We start from the raw sequence: 22,541 nt of genomic DNA on the forward strand, positions 1-22,541 counted from the left end.
TGCTGGTCCCTCGCCTGATGAGGTGCAACTCGTCCCTTTTGTACAATTCACCATCACCCCAAAACAGATCCCAGTGGTCTAAGAATCTAAATCCCTGCTCGCTGCACCAGCTCCTCAGCCACACATTCAGACCCCATATCTCCCTGTTCCTGCCTTCAGCAGCACGAGGAACTGGAAGCAACCCGGAGATATCCACCTGGAGTTCCTGCTTTTTAGCCTTCTTCCGAGCTCCCCAAAGACACGCTGCAGAATATCTTTCATCCTCTTTCCGACGTCGTTTGTGCCGACATACACTACCACTTCCGGCTGCCCATCTTCACCCTTGAGGATGCTCTGCACTCCGTCCGTGTCATCCTGAATCCTGCACCAGGGAGGCAACACACCATCCTTGAATTCCGCTTGTTGCCACAGAAACACCTGTCCGTACCCCTCACAACGGAATGGATAGAGAATTGGTTGGCAGACAGGAAACAAAGAGTAGGAATAAACTGGTCCCCATCAGAATGACAGGCAGTGGCGAGTGGAATGCCGCAAGGTTTGGTGCTAGTTGCAATATATATTAATGATTTAGATGATGGAATTAAAAATAACACTAGCAAATTTGCAGATGACGCAAAGCTGGGCATTGTGAACTGCGAAGAGGATGTCAGGAGGTTACAGGGTGACTTGGACAGGTTGAGTGAGTGGGTAGATGCATGGCAGATGCAGTATAATATAGTTAAATGTGAGGTTATTCAATTTGGCGGCAAGATCAAGGAGGCAGATTATTATCTCAATGGTGTCAGGTCAGGAAAACGGCAACGAGTCCTGGGCGTCCTTGTACATCAGTCACTGAAAGTAAACATATAGGTGCAGCAGGCTTGAAGAAAGCTAATGGCATGTTGGCCTTCATAACGAGAGGATTTGAAGATAGGAGTAAAGAGATCCTTCGGCAGTTGCACAGGGCCTTGGTGAGACCAAATCTGGTGTATTGTGTGCCATTTTGGTCTCCGAATTTGAGGAAGGACATCCTTGCTATTGAGGTAGTATTGAAGATTGGAAAGACTGGGCCTGTTTTCACCGGAATTTAGAAGGATCAATTATAAAAATACTGGACAGACTAGATGCAGGAAAAATGTTCTAAAATGTTGGGTGAGTCCAGAACCAGGGGCCACAGTCTAAGATTAAATAGGAGACGATTACAGAATCAGAATCAGAATAGCCTTTATTGTCATCCAAAAAAAACAAGTCTTTTGGACGAAATTCCATTACCCACAGTCCAACAATAAGAGCAATAAAAATAAGCAATAACACACACAATCACAAACCAACACCAAACAAAAACAAAACAAACATCCATCACAGTGAGTCTCCTCCAGTCACCTCCTCACTGTGATGGAAGGCCACAATGTCTTTTCTCTTCCCCTGCCGTCTTCTCCCGTGGTCAGGCTGTTGAAGTTGCCACGTCGGGGCGGTCGAGGTGGTCGGGACTCCCGACATTGAAGCCCCCGCCGGGTGGAGAAAACCCCGCGGTCGGTTCCAGGCCGCGCCGGACGGTGAAAGGTCCGCAGTGAGCCGACCCAAGCCCTGCGGTTCGTGACGGGCGAAGACGCTGCCACTGCCGGAGCTCCCGATGTCGGCCCCCACCCAGGGGCCTACGAGCTTCCGATATCCACGCGGCCGAAGCCTCCGGAGCCTCCGAAGGCGAGTTGGCACCGCTCTCGCAGCGCCACCACAGCCTCTGAAGGCAGCCAGTCTGAGAGGGACTGAGATGAGAAAAAACCTTTTTCACCCAGAGAATTGCGAATTTGTGGAATTCTCTGCCACAGAAGGCAGTAGAGGCCAATTCACTGGGTGGATTTTAAAGAGTTAGATAGACGTCTAGGGGCTAGTGGAATCAAGGGATATGGGGAGAAGGCAGGCACGGGTTACTGATTGTGGATGATCAACCGTGCTCACAATGAATGGTGGCGCTGACTCGAAGGGCCAAGTGGCCTCCTGCACCTATTTTCTTTGTTTCTATGATAGGTTGTAAAATGCATTGGATTAACAGTGACTGCCTCTATCGATTCACAATGGATGTGACCAATGGAGTTACACAGAGATCAGTGCTGGGATATCTGCTGTTTATGATATGAATTAATGATTTCGATGTGAACCTAGATGGTTTGGTTTGTAAACTTGCAGATGACACCAAGATTGCAGGGTTGGCGAATTCTGAGGAAAGCAGTCAAAGGATACAACAGGATATACATCAGCTACAGATGTGGGCAGAGAAATGGCAGATTGAGTTTCCTCCGAATAAGTTTGAGATGTTGCACTTTGGGAGGACAAATGTAAGGGGTGACAATTAACGCTAAAACCATTAGAATCATTAATGTACAGAGGCTCTCGTGGTCCAAGTCCATAATTCCCTAATAGTGTCAACACAAGTAAATAGGTTAAAAAAAAGAAGGTACATTATATGTTTGCTTTCAAAGGTCAGGTCATTGAGTTCACAGAGGGTGGTGAATGCCTCAAACACGTTGCTGGAAAGGGTGGTGGAGGCAAAATTAATAGTGTTTAAGCTGCGTTTGGCAAGGCACATTAATGTGCAGTTAATGGAGGGATATGGATCACCTTCCACGTGCAGGCAGGGGAGATTAGTTGAACTTGGCGTCAAGTTCGGCACAAAGGGCCTGTTCCTCTCCTTTACTATTCCATATTCCAGAATCTCAGTGGGCAGCAGCCTGACCAGCGCCCACGGTTCCGAATATTGTGCAGTCACGATCACGGACTGTTCAATTCGATTGTAGGGTCGCAGATGCTATTCACAGTGATATCCTCGAGACACGGATGCTTTTCAAAATGAGATCGTAGATGCTTAGAGTCACAGAGTGATACACTTTGGAAACAGGCCCTTCGCCCCAACTTGACCACATCGGCCAACATGTGCCAGCTACACTATCATCATCATATCATATATATACAATAGACAATAGACAATAGACAATAGACAATAGGTGCAGGAGTAGGCCATTCAGCCCTTCGAGCCAGCACCGCCATTCAATGCGATCATGGCTGATCACTCTCAATCAGTACCCCGTTCCTGCCTTCTCCCCATACCCCCTCACTCCGCTATCCTTAAGAGCTCTATCCAGCTCTCTCTTGAAAGCATCCAACGAACTGGCCTCCACTACCTTCTGAGGCAGAGAATTCCACACCTTCACCACCCTCTGACTGAAAAAGTTCTTCCTCATCTCCGTTCTAAATGGCCTACCCCTTATTCTCAAACTGTGGCCCCTTGTTCTGGACTCCCCCAACATTGGGAACATGTTATCTGCCTCTAATGTGTCCAATCCCCTAATTATCTTATATGTTTCAATAAGATCCCCCCTCATCCTTCTAAATTCCAGTGTATACAAGCCCAATCGCTCCAGCCTTTCAACATACGACAGTCCCGCCATTCCGGGAATTAACCTAGTGAACCTACGCTGCACGCCCTCCATAGCAAGAATATCCTTCCTCAAATTTGGAGACCAAAACTGCACACAGTACTCCAGGTGCGGTCTCACCAGGGCCCGGTACAACTGTAGAAGGACCTCTTTGCTCCTATACTCAACTCCTCTTGTTACGAAGGCCAACATTCCATTGGCTTTCTTCACTGCCTGCTGAACCTGCATGCTTCCTTTCATTGACTGATGCACTAGGACACCCAGATCTCGTTGAACTCCCCCTCCTCCTAACTTGACACCATTCAGATAATAATCTGCCTTTCTATTCTTACTTCCAAAGTGAATAACCTCACACTTACCTACATTAAACTGCATCTGCCATGTATCCGCCCACTCACACAACCTGTCCAAGTCACCCTGCAGCCTTATTGCATCTTCCGGAAACAGGCCTTTTCGGCCCTCCAAGTCCGTGCCGCCCAGTGATCCCCGTACATTAACACTATCCTACACCCACTAGGGACAATTTTTTTAACATTTTACCCAGCCAATTAACCTACATACCTGTACGTCTTTGGACGTACTAGTCCCACCTGTCCGCGTTTTGTCCATATCCCTCCACACCTGCCCTATCCATGTGCTTGGTAGGAAAGAACTGCAGATGCTGGTTTAAATCGAAGGTAGGCACAAAGTGCTGGAGTAACTGTGCGGGACAGGCAGCATCTCCGGGGAGAAGGAATGGGTGATGTTTCAGGTCGAGACCCTTCTTCAGACTGTACTTGTCTAACAGTTTCTTAAATATTGGTATAGCTCCTACCTCAACTACCTCCTCTGACAGCTTGTTTCATACACCCACCCCACTTTGTGTGAAAAAGCAATCCTCAGATTCTTAGGAAATCTTTTCCCCTTCACCTTAAACCTATGTCCTCTGGTCCTCAGTTCACCTACATTGGGCAAGAGACTCTGCATCTATCTGATATATTCCTCTTATGATTTTGTACACCTCAATAAGTTCACCCCTCATCCTCCTGCGATCCAAGGAATAGAATCCCATCATACTCAACCTCTGCCGATAGCTCAGACAACCTAGCCCTGGCAACCCTTGTAAATCTTCTCTGTACCTTTTCCAGCATGACAACATCTTACCGATAAATGAACGCAATACTCCAAATGTGGCCTCATCAGCACCTTATACAACTGAAACATGACCTCCCAACTTCTATAATCAATATTCTGACTGATGAGGGCCAATGTGCCAAACGCCATTTTGGCCACCCTATCTACCTGTGACTCCACCTTCAAGGACATATGGATCTGCACTCCTACATCCCTCTGCTCCACAACACTTCCCAGAGCCCTACCTTCAGTGTGTAGATCCTGCTCATGTTTGACTTCCAAAATTGAAACACATCACTTATCTCTGTATTAAATTCAATCAACCTTTCCTCCGCCCTGCTGGCTAACCGATCAAGATCCTGTTGTAATTTTTCACAATCATCTTCACTATCTGCAAACCCATCCACTTTTGTATCATCTGCAAACTTGCTAATCTTGCCATGTATTTTCTCATCCAAATCATTGACAAAGATGACAAACAGTAACGGCCCAGCAATGAACCCTGAGGCACGGGCCTCCAGTCCGGGAAGCAACCTTCCACAATCACCCTCTGCTTCCTGCCATGAAGCCAATTTTCTATCCATTCAGCTATCTCTCCTTGGATCCCATGCGATCTAACCTTCCAGAACAGCCTCCCATGTCTGTTGACAATCTTGTCGAATGCTTTGCTGAAGTCACGGACACTGTTCACAATGCGATCTCATCTCTTTCAGCTGTGCCACCATCTACACGGCTGAAGAAGCTGTCACTTACCACTGTGATGGCCTCGTTGGTCGGTATGTGACTGTCGGACTTCCCGGCTTGAGGAGATTCTTAAACATCTGTGAGGTGGAAGTTTTTGGTACAAAGCTCCTGTCATCGAAAGGTATAGAAACATTCAAACATAGAAATACTGGTGCAGGAGTAGGCAACTCGGCTCTTTGACCCAGCACCGCAATTCAATATGATCATGGCTAATCATTTAAAAAACCCTGCTTTTTCCCGATATCCCTTGATTCAAGTCAAGTCAAGTTTATTTGCCACATACACATACACGATGTGCAGTGAAATGAAAGTGGCAATGCCTGCGGATTGTGCAAAAAAAGAATTACAGTTACAGCATATAAATAAAGTTAATACAGAGAAGACAAAATGTAGTCCCTGGAGTTATAATAGTTAACAGTCCTGATGGCCTGTGGGAAGAAACTCCGTCTTATTCTCTCTGTTTTCACAGCATGACAGCAGAGGCGTTTGCCTGACCGTAGCGGCTGGAACAGTCCGTTACTGGGGTGGTAGGGGTCCCCCATAATCTTGCTTGCTCTCGATCTGCACCTCCTGATGTATAGGTCCTGCAGGGGGGGCGAGTATAGTTCCCATGGTGCGTTCTGCCGAATGCACTACTCTCTGCAGGGCCTTCCTGTCCTGGGCAGAGCTGTTCCCAAACCAGACTGTGATGTTGCCGGACAGGATGCTCTCTACAGCCCCAGAGTAGAAGCATTGAAAGATCCTCAGAGACACTCTGAATTTCCTCAGCTGTCTAAGGTGGTAAAGGTGCTGCTTTGCCTTACCCACCAGTGCGGCAATGTGCGTTGTCCATGTCAGATCCTCTTTGATGTGGACTTCCGGGTATTTAAAACTGCTCACCCTATCCACAATAGACCCATTTATCTCCAGTGGCGTGTACGTCCTTGGATGTTCAACCCTTCTAAAGTCCACAATCAGCTCCTTAGTTTTTTTGACATTCAAGAGGAGGCCATTGTCCTGACACCAGAGTGCCAGATCAGCCACCTCCTCCCGGTAGGCCTTCTCATTGTTGTCTGAGATCCGGCCCACCACCACAGTGTCATCAGCAAACTTGATGATGGAGTTTGAGCTGAACCTGGCCCCACAGTCATGTGTGTACAGGGAGTACAGTAGGGGGCTAAGGACGCAAACCTGGGGGGATCCTATGTTCAGGGTGAGTGGGCTAGATGTGTGTTCCCCCATCCTGATCACTTGGGGCCTGGTGGTGAGAAAGTCCAGGACCCAGGCACACAGAGGGGTGCTAAGCCCCAGTTCCATCAGCTTCTCAGCCAGTCTGGTGAGGACTATGGTATTGAAAGCTGAACTAAAGTCAATGAACAGCATCCTCACATAGCCCCCCCTCTGGCTGTCCAGATGAGAGAGAGCGGTGTGCAGAACCTGGGAGACCGCATCATCCGTGGACCTGTTCGTACGGTATGCGAACTGTGGTGGGCCCATGTTGCGAGAAAGGAGGGCACAGATGTGGTTCTTGATTAGTCTCTCGAAGCATTTCATGACAACCGAGGTGAGGGCCACCGGTCGGTAGGCATTTAAACACGCTGGAGAGGCATTATAACAACATATATAACAACTACAGCATGGAAACAGGCCTGTCCGGCCCTACCAGTCCACGCCGACCATTCTCCCTGACCTAGTCTCATCTACCTGCACTCAGACCATAACCCTCTAATCCCCTCTTATCCATATACCTATCCAATTTACTCTTAAATAATAAAATCGAGCCAGCCTCCACCACTTCCACCGGAAGCCCATTCCATACAGCCACAACCCTCTGAGTAAAGAAGTTCCCCCTCATGTTACCCCTAAACCTTTGTCCCTCAATTCTGAAGCTATGTCCCCTTGTTGGAATCTTCCCCACTCTCAAAGGGAAAAGCCTACCCACGTCAACTCTGTCCGTCCCTCTCAAAATTTTAAAAACCTCTATCAAGTCCCCCCTCAACCTTCTACGCTCCAAAGAATAAAGACCCAACCTGTTCAACCTCTCTCTGTAGCCTAAGTGCTGAAACCCAGGCAACATTCTAGTAAATTTCCTCTGTACCCTCTCCATTTTGTCGACATCCTTCCTATAATATGGCGACCAGAACTGCACACCATACTCCAGATTCGGCCTCACCAATGCCCTGTACAATTTTAACATTACATCCCAACTTCTATACTCGATGCTCTGATTTATAAAGGCAAGCATACCAAACGCCTTCTTCACCACCCTATCCACATGAGATTCCACCTTCAGGGAACAATGCACAGTTATTCCCAGATCCCTCTGTTCCACTGCATTCCTCAATTCCCTACCATTTACCCTGTACGTCCTATTTTGATTTGTCCTACCAAAATGCAGCACCTCACACTTATCAGCATTAAACTCCATCTGCCATCTTTCAGCCCACCCTTCCAAAAGGCCCAAGTCTCTCTGTAGACTTTGAAAATCTACCTCACTATCAACTACTCCACCTATCTTAGTATCATCTGCATATTTACTAATCCAATTTGCCACACCATCATCCAGATCATTAATGTAAATGACAAACAACAGTGGACCCAACACAGATCCTTGGGGCACTCCACTTGACACTGGCCTCCAACCTGACATACAATTGTCAACCGTTACCCTCTGGTATCTCCCATTCAGCCATTGTTGAATCCATCTTGCAACCTCACTATTAATACCCAACGATTTAACCTTCTTAATCAACCTTCCATGTGGAACCTTGTCAAATGCCTTACTAAAGTCCATATAGACAACATCCACAGCCTTGCCCTTATTAATTTCCCTGGTAACCTCTTCAGAAAATTCAAGAAGATTAGTCAAACATGACCTTCCAGGCACAAATCCATGTTGACTGTTTCTAATCAGGCCTTGATTATCCAAATAATTATATATATTGTCCCTAAGTATCTTTTCCATTAATTTTCCCACCACAGACGTCAAACTAATAGGTCTATAATTGCTAGGTTTACTTTTAGAACCTTTTTTAAACAAAGGCACAACATGCGCAATGCGCCAATCTTCCGGCACCATCCCCGTTTCTAATGACGTTTGAAATATTTCCGTCATAGCCCCTGCTATTTCTGCACTAACTTCCCTCAATGTCCTAGGGAATATCCTATCAGGACCTGGAGACTTATCCACTTTTATATTTTTCAAAAGTGTCCGTACCTCCTCTTCTTTAATCCTCCTAATTTCCATCACTACTCTACTTGTTTCGCTTACCTCACATAATTCAATATCCTTCTCCTCGGTAAATACCGAAGAAAATAAATTGTTTAATATCTCCCTCATTTCTTCCGGCTCAGCACATAGCTGTCCACTCTGACTCTCTAATGGACCAATTTTATCCCTCACTATCCTTTTGCTATTGACATATCTGTAGAACCCCTTGGGGTTTACTTTTACATTACTTGCCAAAGCAGCCTCATATCTTTTTTTCGCTTTTCTAATTTTCTTTTTAAGATTCCTTTTACATTCTTTATATTCCTCAAGAACCTCATTTACTCCCTGCCGCTTATATTTATTGTATATCTCCCTCTTTTTCCGAACCGTGTCCAATTTCCCTGGAAAACCACGGCTTTCAAATTATTATTCTTTCCTTTCCACCGAACAGGGACATAAAGACTCTGTACTCTCAAAATTTCACCTTTAAATATCCTCCATTTCTCTATTATATCCTTTTCATAAAACAACAATTTCCATTTCACTCCTTTTAAATCCTTTCTCATCTCCTCAAAATTAGCCTTTCTCCAATCCAAAATCTCAACCCTTGGTCCAGATATGACCTTCTCCATAATGATATTGAAACTAATGGCATTATGATCACTAGACCCAAAGTGCTCCTCAACACATACCTCCGTCACCTGACCCATCTCATTTCCTAACAGGAGGTCCAACACTGCCCCTTCTCTAGTAGGCACCTCTACGTATTGCTGCAAAAAACTATCCTGCACACATTTTACAAACTCCAAACCATCCAGCCCTTTAACAGAATGTGATTCCCAGTCTATATACGGAAAATTGAAATCACCCACAATCACCACTCTGTGCTTACTACTAATATCTGCTATCTCCTTACATATTTGCTCTTCCAATTCTCGTTCCCTATTTGGCGGTCTATAATACACCCCTATAAGTGTTGCTAAACCTTTCTCATTTCTGAGTTCCACCCAAACAGCCTCCTTAATCGAGCCTTCTAGTCTGTCCTGCCAAAGCACTGCTGTGATATCCTCCCTGACAAGCAATGCAACACCCCCACCTCTTGCCCCTCCGATTCTATCACATCTGAAACAATGAAATCCTGGAATATTTAATTGCCAATCGCAACCCTCCTGCAACCATGTTTCACTGATCGCCACAACATCATACTTCCAGATGTCAATCCAGGCTCTAAGCTCATCCACCTTTCTTACATTTCTTAAAATATACACATTTAAGGGACCCATCATTTCTTATTCTCAGTTTATTTCTTTTCCCTTCTTTCTCTCCTACATATTGGGTCTGAGTGTTTCCCTTTTCTGCCTCCTGCCTCACACACTGCCTATTAGCTATCTGTGTTTGAGTCCCTCCCCCCAACCGTACTAGTTTAAAGTCTCCGCAGTTATTCTTTGGCACCGGTACAATGATGGATCTTTTGAAGCATGCAGGGACTACGGACTTGGCCAAGGAGAGGTTGAATATTGTGGTGAGCACTGGAGCAAGCTGAGTAGCACAAGACTTTAGTACTCACCCAGATATACCATCTGGGCCTCCAGCTTTCCTCATGTTCACACGTGTCAGAGCCCACCTCACGTCATGCTCGGACACCGAGAATGTGTGCACATCCCCGGCGGTGGATCCCCCTCCAGCCTCGCTAGCCAGCGCCCTGTCCGTGTTGTTTTTAGACGGCGAGCTACGGGTGTTACCCATCTCGAACCCACTTCCGGTTGAGGGGGGGCTGCACCGGTAGTTAGTTATTGTCCGTAGCCCCTGCCAAAGGCGCCTGGTGTCCTGCTGCTCCATCTACATCTCCATCCTGTTACTGTACCTCCTTTTTGCATCCTTCACCGCCCTTCGCAGTCGGTAGGACTCTACCTTGTAGTCGTCCATGTTGCCGGATGCCAGGCCAGAGTTGTATGCAGCGCGAATAGACCTGTCCACCCAGGGTTTTTGGTTAGGAAAGATACTGACCCTTACCGTGGGGACGATGTTATCGGCTATTGTTGCAATGAAGTCCGTAACCGCTTCCGCAAACTCACTGACGTCTCTGGAACTTGCTTGGAACATATTCCAATCGACATCGCTCATTGCATCTTGCAGCATGGCCTCTGAATGGTCAGACCACCGCTTTAGCAGTGGTCCAAAGTTCTATCCCCCCTGGTGACACACGTGATGTGTTGGTAGAAGTCGGGCATGACCTTTAGCCCTAAGAGCTAAATCTGGCCACTCTCTTGAAAACATCCAATGAAATGGCCTCCACTGCCTTCTGTGGCAGAGAATTCCACAGATTCACAACTCTCTGGGTGAACAAGTTTTTCCTCATCTCAGTCCTAAATGGCCTAACACTTTTTCTTAAACTGTTTCCCCTGATTCTGGACTCATCAACATCGGGAACATTTTATCCTGCATCTAGCCTGCCAATCCTTTAAGAAGTTTATATGCTTCCATAAGAGCCCCGCTTATCCTTGTAAATTGCAGTGAATACAAGCCCAGTCGATCCATTCATTCATCATGTGTCAGTCCTGCCATCCCTGGAATTAACCTGATGAACCTACGCTACACTGTCTCAATGGCAATAATGTCCATCTTCAAATTAGGAGAACAAAATTGCACACAATACTCCAGGTGCTGTCCCCTGTGCTGTCCCCTGTACAACTGCAGTAGGACCTCCTTGTTCCTAAACTCAAATCCTCTCGCAATGAAGGCCAACATGCCATTGGCTTTCTTCACTTGCTGCTGTACCTCCATGCTTACTTTCAGCGACTGATGTATAAGCACACCCAGGTCTCATTGCACCTCCCGACCCAAAACGTTACCCATTCCCTCTCTCCAGAAATGCTGCCTGACCCGCTGAGTTACTCCAGCATTATCTGTCAACCATTCAGATAATAATCTGCCTTCCTGCTCTTGCCACCAAAGTGGATAATCTCACATTTATCCACATTATACTGCATCTGTAATGCATCTGTCCACTCACCCAACGTATCCAAGTCATCAGGCAGCCTCATAGCATCCTCATCGCAGCTCAAAACTGCCACCCAGTTTTATGTCATCCGCAAACTTGGAGATGTCACATTTAATTCCCTCATCTAAATCGTTAATGTATATTGTAAATAACTGGGGTCCCAGCACCGAGCCTTGCCGCATCCTGCCTTTCTGAAAAAGACGCGTTAATTCCTACTCTTTGCTTCCTGTCTGCCAACAAGTTCTCTACCATGTCTATACCCTACCCCCAGTACCATGTGCTCTAATTTTGCATACTATTCTCTTGTGTGGGACCTTGTCAAAGGCTTTTTGAAAGTTCAGATACACCACATCCACTAGCTCTCCTTTATCCATTCAACTTGTTACATCCTCAAATAATTGTAGAAGATTAGTCAAGCATGATTTCCCCTTCATAAATCTTTGCTGACTTCGACCGAACCTGTCACTGCTTTCCAAATGCGCTGATTTTACATCTTTAATAATCAACTCAAGCACTTTCCCCACTACTGATGTAAGGCTAACTGGTCTATAATTCCCCATTTTCTCTCTCCCTCCTTTCTTAAAAAGTGGGGTTACATTGACTACCCTCCAGTCCACAGGAACTGATCCAGGGTCGAGAGAACATTAGAAAATGATCACCAATGCATCCACAATTTCTAGGCCCAACTCCTTGAGTACTCTGGGGTGCAGACAATCAGGCCTTGGGGATTTATCTGCCTTCAGTCCCAACCGTTTACCTAACACTATTTCCTGACTAATGTGGATTCCCTTTAGTTCCTCCCTCCCACTAGATTCTCGGTCCCCTAGTATTTCTAGGAGATTGTTTGTGCCTTCCTTAGTGAAGACAGAATCAAATTACTTGTTTAACTGGTCTGCCATGTCTTTGTTTCCCATTGCAAATTCACCTGTCTCTGATTGTAAGGGACCTGCATTTGCCTTCACTAATCTTTTCCTTTTTACATATCTGAAGAAGCTTTTAGAGTAAGATTTTATATTGCCCGCAAGCTTTCCTTCATGCTCTTTTTCCACCTCTTAACCCCTTTCTACATTTCTCTCTGTCCTCCAGTTTGCTGCCTCCTCTGGCCAATTTATGTGTCTCTCCCTTGGATGTAACACTATCATGATTTCCCTCGTTAGCCACGGTTGGGCCGCCTTCCCCGTTTTATTTTTTCACCAAACAGGGATGAACAATTTTTGGAGTTCGTCTATGCGGTCTTTAAATGTTTGCCATTGCATCTCCACCGTCAAACCTTTAAGTATAATTTGCCAGTCTATCCTAACCAATTCTCATTCCATACCCTCAAAATCTCCTTTCTTTAAGTTCAGGACCCTTTTCTCTGAATTAACCATGTCACTTTCCATCCTAATGCAGAATTCTATCATATTATGGTCACTGTTGACCAAGGGGCTTTGCACAAGATCGCTTTCTAATCCTTCCTCATTACACAATACCCAGTCTAGGACGGTCTGTCCTCTAGTCGGTTTTTCTACATATTGGTTTCAAAAAACATCCCGTATACATTCCAGCAAATCCTCCTCCTCGGCGCTATTACCAATTTGGTTGGCCCAATTTTTGGCAGACTACAGTCACCCATGATAACCGCTGTAACTTTGTGACATGCATCCCTAATTTCCTGCTTAATGCTATCCCCTACCTCCCTACTGCTGTTTGTTAGTCTGTATACGACTCCAGCAAGTGTTTTCTGCATTTGGCTTTTGCGCATTTCTACCCATACCGATTCTACAGCATCCAAGCTAATGTCTCTCCTTGCTATTGTATTAATCTCCTCTTTAACCAGGAATGCCTTCCCACCTCCTCTTCCTTTCTGTCTATCTTTCCTGAATATCGAATACCCCTAGAGGTTTACCTCCCAGCCTTGGTCACCTTGTAGCCATGTCTCCGTAATTCCAACTATTCATATTCCTTATCTACTAACTGCACATTCAATTCATCCACCTTATTGCAAATTCTCCTTGCATTAAGGCACAAAGCTTTCAGATTTCCCTTTCATCTCCCTTCTACATTTTGCTTCTGTCAACCTTTTATGTCCCTCTGTCTCCTTGCATTGGTTCCCATTCCCCTGCCCTGTTAGTTTAAACATGACCTTTCCTATGCTCACCTTCCCTCTAACAAGCGAGTTTGGTATTACAACTGTGCATGCCCAGGTCATGGGTCATTCGGGATAAACATTCTCGCCAGCTGAGCTACAGACCTGCGTTTCATATGTATTTTCCAGTTTTGCTTCTTCGAGGTAAGAAAATGGTGCTTTCAAAGCTATTAACTGGGTGTATTTTGGGTTCATTTGTACAAAACTACGATAAGCGGCAGGGAGTAAATGAGGTTCTTGAGGAATATAAAGAATGTAAAAGGAATCTTAAGAAGGAAATTAGAAAAGCGAAAAAAAGATATGAGGCTGCTTTGGCAAGTAAACCCCAAGGGGTTCTACAGATATGTCAATAGCAAAAGGATAGTGAGGGATAAAATTGGTCCATTAGAGAGTCAGAGTGGACAGCTATGTGCTGAGCCGGAAGAAATGGGGGAGATATTAAACAATTTCTTTTCTTCGGTATTTACCGAGGAGAAGGATATTGAATTATGTGAGGTAAGCGAAACAAGTAGAGTAGTGATGGAAATTAGGAGGATTAAAGAAGAGGAGGTACGGACACTTTTGAAAAATATAAAAGTGGATAAGTCTCCAGGTCCTGATAGGATATTCCCTAGGACATTGAGGGAAGTTAGTGCAGAAATAGCAGGGGCTATGACGGAAATATTTCAAGCGTCATTAGAAACGGGGATGGTGCCGGAAAATTGGCGCATTGCGCATGTTGTGCCTTTGTTTAAAAAAGGTTCTAAAAGTAAACCTAGCAATTATAGACCTGTTAGTTTGACGTCTGTGGTGGGAAAATTAATGGAAAAGATACTTAGGGACAATATATATAATCACACGGATAAACAAGGCCTGATTAGAAACAGTCAACATGGATTTGTGCCTGGAAGGTCATGTTTGACAAATCTTCTTGATTTTTTTGAAGTGGTTACCAGGGAAATTGATAAGGGCAAGGCTGCGGATGTTGTCTATATGGACCTCAGTAAGGCATTTGACAAGGTTCCACATGGAAGGTTGATTAAGAAGGTTAAATCGTTGGGTATTAATAGTGAGGTTGCAAGATGGATTCAACAATGGTTGAATGGGAGATACCAGAGGGTAATGGTTGACAATTGTATGTCAGGTTGGAGGCCAGTGTCTAGTGGAGTACCCCAAGGATCTGTGTTGGGTCCACTGTTGTTTGTCATTTACATTAATGATCTGGATGATGGTGTGGCAAATTGGATTAGTAAATATGCAGATGATACTAAGATAGGTGGTGTAGTTAATAATGAAGTAGAGTTTCAAAGTCTACAGAGAGACTTGGGCCTTTTGGAAGGGTGGGCTGAAAGATGGCAGATGGAGTTTAATGCTGATAAGTGTGAGGTGCTGCATTTTGGTAGGACAAATCAAAATAGGACGGACAGGGTAAATGGTAGGGAATTGAGAATGCAGTGGAACAGAGGGATCTGGGAATAACTGTGCATTGTTCCCTGAAGGTGGAATCTCATGTGGATAGGGTGGTGAAGAAGGCGTTTGGTATGCTTGCCTTTATAAATCAGAGCATCGAGTATAGAAGTTGGGATGTAATGTTAAAATTGTACAGGGCATTGGTGAGGCCGAATCTGGAGTATGGTGTGCAGTTCTGGTCGCCAAATTATAGGAAGGATGTCGACAAAATGGAGAGGGTACAGAGGAGATTTACTAGAATGTTGCCTGGGTTTCAGCACTTAGGCTACAAAGAGAGGTTGAACAGGTTGGGTCTTTATTCTTTGGAGCGTAGAAGGTTGAGGGGGGACTTGATAGAGGTTTTTTAAATTTTGAGAGGGACGGACAGAGTTGACGTGGGTAGGCTTTGCCCTTTGAGAGTGGGGAAGATTCCAACAAGGGGACATAGCTTCAGAATTGAGGGACAAAAGTTTAGGGGTAACATGAGGGGTAACTTCTTTACTCAGAGGGTGGTGGCTGTATGGAATGGGCTTCCGGTGGAAGTGGTGGAGGCTGGCTCGATTTTATTATTTAAGAGTAAATTGGATAGGTATATGGATAGGAGGGGATTAGAGGGGTATGGTCTGAGTGCAGGTAGATGAGACTAGGTCAGGGAGAATGGTCGGCATGGACTGGTAGGGCCGGACAGGCCTGTTTCCATGCTGTAGTTGTTATATGTTATATGTTATATATGATGGTTTAATTGGCTTTTTCTTGGTCGCTTCGGTGAGAGAGCGAGATCGTGAAGATTAATAACAACCATTTTTTATTGTTTTTGCTTTGGAGGGGGAGGGGAGAATGAAATGGAATGTATGATTTCTATAACTATCAATAGATAATATGAAAAGTATTTGTAGGGTTTTCACCTCTTACTGTACTAGTCCACGATCACGTTTGTTGTATGCACGTTTGTTTGTATGCACGTTTGTTGACTTCTAAATGAGTTCTGCATGTACATATCATATCATATCATATCATATATCATATATATACAGCGCGGAAACAGGCCTTTTCGGCCCACCAAGTCCGCGCCGCCCAGCGATCCCCGCACATTAACACTATCCTACACCCACTAGGGACAATTTTTACATTTACCCAGCCAATTAACCTACAAACCTGTACATCTTTGGAGTGTGTAAGTAAAGTTGTGTAGTACAAAACTTAGTCACAAGTCTCCTGACTAGTCATGTCCCATCCGATTCCCATTACATTGGATAATTTTAATCGGTATTTGACATTCTAATTTTCAGTTTATAATCTTGTGTTTGTATAAATTAGTTCAATATACTTGCACCACTTTCTTTTGCATTGTAAGTTGTAATGGACATGTTTACAGATTGTGATTTGATAAAGTCCACGCAGACGAAACAGATAATAAATAAATGCCCAGCATTTTGACTGCACAGAGATATTTACTGGACGACCACGGCATCTACAGTTGTAGGCTTTGACATGGTCCGACTGCAAGAAACGCAACACTGTGAAACTATTGGGTGGAATTGCTCCAAATGGCATGATCACTTTCTTATCAAAAGCTTGGGGTGGGCGATCATCTGATACACATATTGTTAGGAAGAGTGGATTTTTGAACAGTTGATCATGGGGATTGCACAATGGTGGATACAGGATTTGCCATTCAGAAAACTTGATGCTTCACCAAACCTATTTAGAGATTCCCCCTCCCAGCAATGACCAGAGCAAAAAGTACACAAACCCAAGGTTGCCAATGTCCGCATTCATGCCATAGGTCGTCTAAAGTGGTTGAACATCCTGAAAAACACTTTACCCATCACTTTAGTTCCGCATAGTGATGATATTTTCACCATCTGCGCAACATTGCGTAATTTACTGCTTCCATGGGTGTGTAAATGAGATGTTGTTGCACTTGCAAATCATTTTGATCAGAAGTTCAACTTTATGTTCACCCAGATTTGGTATAAACTGAAATGCAGAGCTCAATCAGTAAATGTACAGAAGTTCATACAACTCTTAATTTGTTTCATTTCATTTAATCATTTATCAACCATTGTTTCAGTGTACATTAGCCATTAAGTTCACTAGCAACGCTCTTTGTTGATACCGAATGACCTTTGACAAATTCCATGATTCCTTGCGTTTATCGAGCTACCGAACTCACTTATTGCACACATACGCTTCCACGTTGTTGAATCCACCACCCCCAACCCCGTAGTGTTTAGTTTAAACCCACCTGTGTAGCACTAGCAAACCTGCCTGCCAGAATGTCAGTCCCCTTCCAATTAAGGTGCAACCCATCCCTTTTGTACAGGTCACCTCTGCCCCAGAAGAGATTCCAGTGATCTAGAAATGTAAATCCCTTCCCCGTGCACCAACTCCTCAGCCACACATTTAGATCTCCTATCTCCCTGCTCCCAACCTCACTAGCACGAGGTACTGGAAGCAACCCAGAGATAACCACCCAAGAAATCCTGCTTTTCAGCCTCCTACCTATTTCTGTAACGCACGTTGCAGAACCTCCTTCCTCTTCTTACCCATGTCATTTGTGCCTGCATGCACAACTACCTCCGGCTGTTCATCTTTCCTCTCGAGGATGTTCTTATGTCGGACTTAGTCATCTTGAACCCTGGCACCAGGGAAGCAACATACCTTCCTCGAGTCTCGCCTGTCGCCACAGTATCTCCTGCCCGCTCCTCTGACAATGGAGGGGTTGGAAATGGAGGGGCTTCAGTGCACATCCTTACCCATCGTTCAACTGGTTGTTGCCCAGAGTGGACTGTGATCACCTCAATGACTGGCTGATCCTCTGTCCAACAGTAAACCTGGCTTTGGAAATGAAGGCCACCCAGTCCCACGCCAAGGACCTCGCCATGGCCCATCGAGCCATTGACGGCAATAAGAACAGCAACGCGAAAGAGGGTTCCTGCACGCAAATTAACACCAACATCGATCCGTGGTGGAGGGTTGATTTAAAACAACCCCACTTCGTGTCTTTTGTGCGAATCACCAGCAGAATGGACTGCTGTACAGATAATATCCTGGGAGCAGAGGTTCATCTGGGTAACAAACTGTTGAACAATGGCAATGACAACAGATTGTAAGTATTAAATATCGAAGGTTGGGGAATCCCAGATGTTCCTGCACAATCCCAACCCAAACATTGTCCATTTTTCTCCACTCAGAGTCATAGAATCATACCGAATGATAACAAGCCCTTCGGGCCAACGTGCTGACTGAAATGGCCATTCTTAGATTTACCACATTTGTCCCATATTCCTCTGAGCCTTTCCTATGCATGTACCTATCCAGGTGCCTTTTAAATGTTGTTGTTGTACCTGCCTCAACTACCACCTCTGAAAACTCGTTCCATATAGCCACCACCCTCTGAGTGAAAAGTTTGGCCCTGGTATCCTTGTAAATGTTTCCCCTTTCACCTTAAACTATTTCATGATTCTCCGAACCTGGGGGAAATATCTGTCCATTCACCGAATCAACAAAGACTCACGTCATCCCGATCTTGCTGCTGCCAGTGGACGAAATGTACAGGAACCTAAAAATCGGGACCTCCAGGTTCAAGATCACCTTCTGTCCATCAACTATCAGGCACCTGAACATTGCACAACACTGACCCCAGCAACTATAATCTCCTAGTGATTGTGTTTTTGGCTGCATTATGGTCTTCGGTTTAACACTATTGTGGTTACTTGGTATTGCTTGTTATTAATTTACTGAATTATTGATTATATACCTGCATTTATCCGTGTGTCATTGTGCTTACGAGCCCGTTCAGCAACACCAAGTAAGATTTTTATTCTTCTATCGCCGGTACATATGATAATTAAACAATTTTGACTTCATATATTACATTGTCAAGATACCCAATGATGGGCAAACAGAGTAGGCGCGCCCTGACCAGTCCCTGGGACCTGGATTCAGAAGACCGCACAGCGTCAACACTCGATCCTCATTGTGCAACTTTTTAATCTCCTTCAGATGTGGAATTGTCGAAGTTGTCGGCGGAAAGACAATCACCTTAAATTGTGGTAACTCTATTGGAAAATATGTGAACATCATCATCCCGGGAGTGAATAAAAGCCTGGCCCTCTGCGAGGTGGAGGTCTTTGGCTTCAGTGACAAGAGGTGAGACAGTCATCACGTGAAACATTACGTGCCGACATGTTACAAGTTGTCCAGACCTGACAATGGTTTTATAGGAATTTGAAAAGTAGATCTGTGGACTGAAGTCATTCAAAAACCAATGAGATTGGCACAGTTTTGGGTTATTATTGTCACCTATACTGAGATAGGTGACAGAGAGGGACTGTGCCCACAAATACACACATGGATGCTATGCACCAGAGTACAGAGACGGGGGAAATGCAAGTGTGTTTAAGAATAGAGGGAGGCAAACGGCTGAAAGCCATCAGCCAGTTATATTAATGTGCTGGAAGGAACTAGCGCAGCAACGTCAACAGACGAGAGACCACACACAAATGTGACCTTTGCGACAGAGACTGTAACTCCCGCATTGGTCCCTTCAGCCACAAGCGACGCTGCTCTAGCTGAGGTGTGGAGCAAGCAGCCAACCAGGATGCATCATTCATGGTCAGCCATGACCGAGGGGGACCTAAAAAAAAAAGGAAGGAAATGTAGATATAGAACAAATGTATGAAAGATATGTTAAAAAAACTAACAATGAGAAAGGAAACAGGCTCGGTGAGAACAAAAAGCTGGTGTGACTTGGGTGCTGGAGGGATGGAGAGAGACAGAGTGCAGTTAGAGAAATCAATATTCATACCCCCTGGGTTGTAAGCTACCCAATCAAAATATGAGATTTTGTTCCTCCAATTTGCGTTTGGCCTTACTCTACCAATGGAGGAAGCCTAGGACAGAAAGGGCAGTGTGGGAATGGGAAGGGGAATTAAAGTGTTTGGCAACCCGAAGATCAGGTTGTTCCAGGCAGACAGAGAGAAGGTGTTCAGTGAAACGATCATCCAGTCTGCGTTTGGTCTCGCCGATGTACAAGAGTCCACATCTTGAACAACAGATACAGTAGATGAGGTTGGAGGAGGTGCAAGTGAACCTCTGCCTCACCATTTGTCACATCCTCCCATCTCCACCACTTTCTGCCTTCCACAGAGACCGTTCCCTCCACAACTCACTGGTTAACTCGTCCGTTCCCACCCAAACTGCCTTCATGTACCTTCTCCTGCAACCGCAGGAGATGCAATACCTCTCCCTATACCTCCTCTCTCGCCTTTGTCCAGGGTCACCGACAGTCCTTTCAGGTTATGCAGATGTTCATTTTCTTCCCATTCCCACCATAACCTTTCTGTCCTAAGCCTCCTCCATTGTCAGAGTGAGGCCAAATGCAAATTGCAGGAACAGCATCTCATATTTCGCTTGGGCAGCTCACAACCCAGTGGTAGGATCTTGATTTCTCTCACTTCAAGTAACCACTTGAGATTATCCACTTTGGCGGCAAGAACAAGGAGGCAGATTATTATCTCAATGTTGTCAGATTAGAAAAAAGGGAAGTGCAACAAGACCTGGGTGTCCTTGTACACCAGTCACTAAATGTAAACATGCAGGTCCAGCAGGCAGTGAAGAAAGCTAATGGCATGTTGGCCTTCATAACGAGAGGATTTGAGTACAGGAGTAAAGAGGTCCTTCTGCAGTTGTACAGGGCCCTGGTGAGAGTATTGATCTGGAGTATTGTGTACAGTTTTGGTCTCCTAATTTGAAGAAGGACATCTTTGCTGTTGAGGCAGTGCAGCTAAGGTTCACGAGGATAATCCCAAGAATGGCAGAACTGTCATGTGAGTAAAGATTGAAAAGACTGGGCTTGTATTCACTGGAATTTAGAAGGACGAGAGGGGATCTTATAGAAACATAAAATTATAAAACGACTGGACAAGCTAGATTCAGGAAAAGTGTTCCCAATGTTGGGGGAGTCCAGAACCAGGGGACACAATCTAGGAATAAAGGGGAGGCCATTTAAAACTGAGATGAGAAAAAAAATCACCCAGAGAGTTGTGAATTTGCGGAATTCTCTGCCACAGAGGGCAGTGGAGGCCAATTCACTGGATGAATTTAAAAGAGAGTTAGATAGAGCTCTTTGACTAGCGGAATCAAGGTATATGGGGAGAAGGCAGGCACGGGTTACTGATTGTGGATGATCAGCCATGATCACAATGAATGGCGGTGCTGGCTCGAATGGCCAAATGGCCTCCTCCTGCACCTATTTTCTATATTTCGGTATACTCTTCAGGTTAACCAGTGTGTCAGCTGCACTGGGAATGTTGCTCCGCAGATTGACGACCATCCTCCCCGCAAAGACCATCTCCAATGAATCCAACCCCACCTCAGGACAGAGACAGCCTTCCTGATGAGCTTGTTAATTCTGTTGGCGTCCACTGCTTCCCCAGCACACGACAGCGAATAAGTTGGCACTTCCCACTACCGATTGCTAGAATATCTGCAGCATCTCACTGCAGACGTTGAAAGAGTGGAGCCTCCTCAGAAAGTACAGAAACTCCTCTGCCCCTCCTGTACACTGCCCCAGCATTTCTTAACCAGCCCAGTTTTCCGTCCAGGTAAACTCCAAAGTACTTGTAGTGCTTCGTAAACTGCACATCCACAAGCTTGATGGAGACAGGGGACAGAGGTGTTCCTCTCCTCCTAAAATCCACCACTAACTCATTCGTCTTGTCGATGTTGAGCTGCAGGTGATTCAGCCTGCACCACTCAACAAAGTCGTTAACTGCACCTCTGAATTCAGCTTCACTCCCCTCACTGGTGCAGCCCACAATTGCAGAACCATCCAAAAACATCTTCAGGTGGCAGGAGTCCGAGTTGTATCTGAAGTCCGAGGTGTAGATGGTGAACAGGAAGGGAGAGAGGACCTTCCCCTGTCGGGCCCGTGTGTTGCTCACTCCTTTGTCGGACACACACTTCTGCAGCCTGGCGTAATGTCCAGGCATGTTGTTGGTGATCCAGGACACCAATGGAGCATCCACCCTCAACTTCATCAGGTTGCTCCGCAGCAGTGCAGGCCGATTGTGTTCAAAGCACTGGAGTAGTAATACATCTGCAGTTGGAAAGTAACTAGAGAGTATTGTGAAGGATAGGTTATTCAGGCATTTGGATGGGCAAGGACTGATTAGGGATAGTCAGCATGGTTTTGTACACGGGAGGCCGTGCTACAAATCTGATTGAGTTTATTGAATATCTGACCAAAAAGGCCGATGAGGGCAGAGCTGTAGATGTTGTATATATGGATTTCAGTAAGGCATTCGACAAGGTTCCGCATGGTAGGCTGCTCTGAGAGGTTAGATCGCATGGGATCTGAGAGATAACTGAATAGATATTAAATTGGCTTCATGGAAGGAAGCAGAGGGTGATTGTGGAAGGTTGCTTCTCGGACTGGAGGCCTGTGACTAGTGGTGTGCCTCATGGTTCGGTGCTGGGTCCGTTACTGTTTGTCATGTACTTCAATGATTTAGATGA

General features: G+C 45.3%; 1 protein-coding gene across 1 annotated transcript in view; it reads left to right on the forward strand.

Moving 5' to 3' along the window:
- The window catches only part of LOC144607535 (uncharacterized), a 43,383-nt gene that overhangs the window by 17,504 nt on the left and 3,338 nt on the right, over positions 1-22,541 (forward strand). Inside the window, exons 8-10 of the mRNA XM_078424432.1 lie at positions 5,240-5,391; positions 17,850-18,129; positions 19,026-19,172. Of these exons, the coding sequence (XP_078280558.1) occupies positions 5,240-5,391; positions 17,850-18,129; positions 19,026-19,172 (579 nt within the window). The remainder of the gene's footprint in view (positions 1-5,239; positions 5,392-17,849; positions 18,130-19,025; positions 19,173-22,541) is intronic.

This window comes from Rhinoraja longicauda, chromosome 2 (genome assembly GCF_053455715.1).
Source record: "Rhinoraja longicauda isolate Sanriku21f chromosome 2, sRhiLon1.1, whole genome shotgun sequence".
In the NCBI taxonomy this organism is placed as follows: Eukaryota; Metazoa; Chordata; class Chondrichthyes; order Rajiformes; family Arhynchobatidae; genus Rhinoraja; species Rhinoraja longicauda.